The sequence below is a fragment of the Fukomys damarensis genome, unplaced genomic scaffold (assembly GCF_012274545.1).
Source record: "Fukomys damarensis isolate Sample0158 unplaced genomic scaffold, DMR_v1.0_HiC HiC_scaffold_26, whole genome shotgun sequence".
Classification (NCBI taxonomy): domain Eukaryota; kingdom Metazoa; phylum Chordata; class Mammalia; order Rodentia; family Bathyergidae; genus Fukomys; species Fukomys damarensis.
The window spans coordinates 15085193-15089519 of NW_022900938.1; the positions used below are offsets into that span (position 1 = coordinate 15085193).

At 48.0% G+C, this 4327-nt stretch overlaps 1 protein-coding gene across 1 annotated transcript; it reads left to right on the forward strand.

The window, feature by feature from the left end:
- The first annotated feature begins 24 nt into the window (after positions 1-24).
- Positions 25-2988, forward strand: Neurod1 (neuronal differentiation 1). Its single transcript, XM_010636795.3, has 2 exons — positions 25-148; positions 1691-2988. The coding sequence occupies exon 2, from the start codon at positions 1702-1704 to the stop codon at positions 2770-2772; it is 1071 nt and encodes a 356-aa protein (XP_010635097.1). The 5' UTR covers positions 25-148; positions 1691-1701; the 3' UTR covers positions 2773-2988.
- The last annotated feature ends 1339 nt before the right edge of the window (positions 2989-4327 follow it).

Below are 4327 nucleotides of genomic sequence, written 5' to 3' on the forward strand. Positions count from 1 at the left end.
CGCCCGCGCTCCGCTGCCTCCTCGGCTATAAAACCGAGCGCCGCGCCGCCGGGACACGAGGAACTCGCCCACGCAGCAGGCACGGCGTCCGGAGGGAGGCCCGGGGGTTATGAGCCGCTCACTGCTCAGGACCTGCTAACGACGACAGGTAAACAAACGCGCACCTTTCCCTTTCTCTCCTCGGCTGCAGAATAAAGGCGGTAAGTGAAGACCTGCCGCACCTCTGCTCGGTGTGCGCGTCCGGAGCGCGGGCGGGCGGTCTGCAACCCGCGTCTTCCGAGGGCCCGCGGCACCCGCACGGGACGAGTCGCGGCGCTCAAGTACCCGCTTCAGGCTTTCGGATTGAATTTTAAATAAAATTGTGATAGTATAGGAGCTTCTGGAATTAAAAAAAAAAAAGAATACACAGTAGCTGTGATTATTTGCTAGTGTTGATATTTTTTAAGTCCTAAAGGGGAATAACTGTTTCACTCACTCTCTCACGTCTTCCAATGAGGAGGAAAAAAAAAATCAAGACTTATTTTGAGTGCGTGTATGTTATTCCCTTCGAGAGGGTCAAACTCTCCTTTGCAGTGACCGCAGGGGACATGGATACTTGGGTGTCCACACCCTGAAAAATAGTCGGGTCGAGTAACAGTTTAGCTGAAAGGGGCTGGGGAGCGCCGAAGGGAAAGGGACCCAAACTGCTACCTGTTACTGCTCTGGGTGCTGTAGGCCAAGTCCCCGCAGGCACGGATGGAGCCAGAGATGCAGGTGTGATTCACCAGGCTTTTTATATTCGGTACTAGAAGCAGCAACTTCGCCATTGCCCACCGCTGACCATCATAATTACTCGGTGCTTTGAAGGGAGGTTTGAGGCGAACTTTGAAAGCCTAAATAAAGAGCCAGAGGCCCATTCGATGGGCTGGTTATTAGACCAGAGCTTTTCGCACCTGATCCCCGGCGCGTGGGAGAGCGCTCGCGCTGGCCCCGGCTCCCGCCTCGCACCAGCGCCTTTGTACGAGGTGGAAATTTAGGGGGAAGGGCCAGGGATGGGAAGCCGGGCGAGGAGGGGCGAGGGAGGGACGGAAGGCGAATGCCCACGTCTGTTGCCACATTTTTCGTTGATGGAAAAATAATTCCGTCAAAACTACCTCCACTCCCCTCCTTCCCGCATTTGCTCTTCAATCTCTTTTCGCTCTAATCTTCTTAAAAACATTGCCAACGTTAGTAAATTACGTAATGGCTGTTCCAGTTAAACCGCCAAGTCCCGAGAAGCCCGCGCAGAGTTGGGAACAGAATGTGCGATTTTCAGACTCGTGATTTGGGTAGAGTTGTGACTGACTCTGGACACATGCTGATAAACATGAAGTCTCTGAAACGTACCCTCACCTCCACACGCACCAGCCTGCCGGGCAAGCCCCATCACCACGAGTTAATCACGACGGAGCACGCTCACACGCCCGAGCGAGCACACATACACACGCCCACCGCCACGCACCAGCACCCCGGCCGGCTCCTCTCCCGCGTGCCAGCGGGGCCCCCGCGCGCATCCTCAGCCGCTGCCTTTAACTTCTCCCCGCAGCGTCCATTTTTGCAGTGAGCTGGAGAAGTGGGATCAAGTGGGAGCCGCGGGTGTATGTAGCTTTCCGATAGATACAGCGTGTTTCTCCTTTTCTTTCTGCTTGCTCCTCTCCCCTGTCGAATACAGGAAAGGGAAACATGACCAAGTCGTACAGCGAGAGCGGGCTGCTGGGCGACCCTCAGCCGCAGGGGCTCGCGAGCTGGACGGATGAGTGTCTCAGTTCTCAGGACGAGGAACACGAGGCGGACAGGAAGGAGGACGACCTCGAAGCCATGCACGCGGAGGAAGAGTCGCTGCGGAACGGAGGGGAGGAGGAGGACGAAGACGAGGACCTGGAGGAAGAGGAAGAAGAGGAGGAGGAAGAGGATGAGCAAAAGCCCAAGAGACGCGGCCCCAAAAAGAAGAAGATGACCAAGGCGCGGCTGGAGCGTTTTAAGCTGAGGCGCATGAAGGCGAACGCGCGCGAGCGGAACCGCATGCACGGGCTGAACGCTGCGCTAGACAACCTGCGCAAGGTGGTGCCCTGCTACTCCAAGACCCAGAAGCTGTCCAAGATCGAGACGCTGCGCCTCGCCAAGAACTACATCTGGGCGCTCTCGGAGATCCTGCGCTCCGGCAAAAGCCCTGACCTGGTCTCCTTCGTGCAGACACTGTGCAAGGGCCTGTCGCAGCCCACCACCAACCTGGTTGCCGGCTGCTTGCAGCTCAACCCTCGGACTTTTCTGCCCGAGCAGAACCAGGACCTGCCGCCGCACCTGCCGGCCGCCAGCGCTTCCTTCCCCGTGCACCCCTACTCCTACCAGTCTCCGGGGCTGCCCAGCCCTCCCTACGGCACCATGGACAGCTCCCAGGTCTTCCACTTGAAGCCGCCGCTGCACGCCTACAGCGCCGCTCTCGAGCCCTTCTTCGAAAGCCCCCTGACTGATTGCACCAGCCCCTCTTTTGACGGACCCCTCAGCCCTCCGCTCAGCATCAATGGCAACTTCTCTTTCAAACACGAACCGTCCGCCGAGTTTGAAAAAAATTATGCCTTTACCATGCACTATCCTGCAGCGACCCTGGCAGGGGCCCAAAGCCACGGATCAATCTTCTCGGGCGCCGCTGCCCCTCGCTGCGAGCTCCCCATAGACAATATTATGTCCTTCGATAGCCATTCACATCATGAGAGAGTCATGAATGCCCAGCTCAATGCCATCTTTCACGACTAGAGGCGCGTCCGTTTCACCATGCCTGAAACGAACTCCCTGCGCCCACAGCGACTGTCCTGTTTACAAAAGGCAGCCTCTCGCTACCACTGCTGCAAAGTGCAAATACTTCGAGCTTCACGTGATATATGTATTTATTGTCGTTACTGCCTTTGGAAGAAACAGGGGATCAAAGTTCCTGTTCACCTTATGTATTATTTTCTATAGCTCTTCTATTTTAAAAGATAATACAGTAATGTTAAAAAAAAAAGTGCACCACGAATTTGGTGTCGCTGTATTCAGATCATTAATTGCCTGATCGGGATAACAAAATCACAAGCAATAATTAGGATCTATGCAATTTTTAAACTAGTAATGGGCCAATTAAAATATATATAAATATATATTTTTCAACCAGCATTTTACTACTTGTTACCTTTCCCATGCTGAATTATTTTGTTGTGATTTTGTACAGAATTTTTAATGACTTTTTATAATGTGGATTTCCTATTTTAAAACCATGCAGCTTCATCAATTTTTATACATATCAGAAAAGTAGAATTATATCTAATTTATACAAAATAATTTAACTAATTTAAACCAGCAGAAAAGTGCTTAGAAAGTTATTGTGTTGCCTTAGCACTTCTTTCTTCTCTAATTGTAAAAAAAAAAAATTGCACAATTTGAGCAATTAATTTCACTTTAAAGTCTTTCCCTCTCCCTAAAATAAAAACCAGATGCATAACTGTCAAGAGGATGAAAAAAAGAGATACATTCCTTATCAAAACATATCAATTCAATACATTACTTGCACAAGCTGTATATACATATTATAAATAAATGCCAACATACACTTCTTTAAATCAAAAGCTGCTTGACTATCACATACAATTTGCACTGTTTCTTTTTAGTCTTTTACTTCTTTGCATTCTATGATTTTACAGAGCATCTGAAGCTATTGATGTTTCCAGGAAATATAAATGCATGATTTTATACATAGTCACACAAATGGTGGTTTATCATATATTCATGTAATAAATCTGAGCCTAAATCTATTCAGGTGTTTATGTTGGGATTTATACCTATTGTAGTCAATTAGTACAGTAGCGTAAATAAAATTCAACCATTTAATTCATGATTAGAACAATAGCTATTGCATGTAAAATGCAGTCCAGAATAAGTGCTGTTTGAGATGTGATGCTGGTACCACTGGAATTGGTCTGTACTGTAATCTTGTTTGTAATCCTATATATTATGGTGTAATGCACAATTTAGAAAACACTCATCCAGTTGCAATAAAATAGTATTGAAAATCAAAGGAATTGTTGCATTTATTCCTGAAGTTTTTTAAAGTGTGAAAGTGAAGATTTTTAAAATGTAAAATTATTCTTAGGGGAAGTAGTTGCTTTATTTGCTGAGTTTAAAACGCTATCACCACATGTATAATAAAGTGAAAAGAGAAAAACTTGGTTCTGGCATATGCTGTACTCAGGTTGTCTTACTCAGAGATTAACCAATTCTTTGTAAGTAATGGAAAGACTTAACCAATTTTTCATTATTTAAAATACAAGGTTGCAGA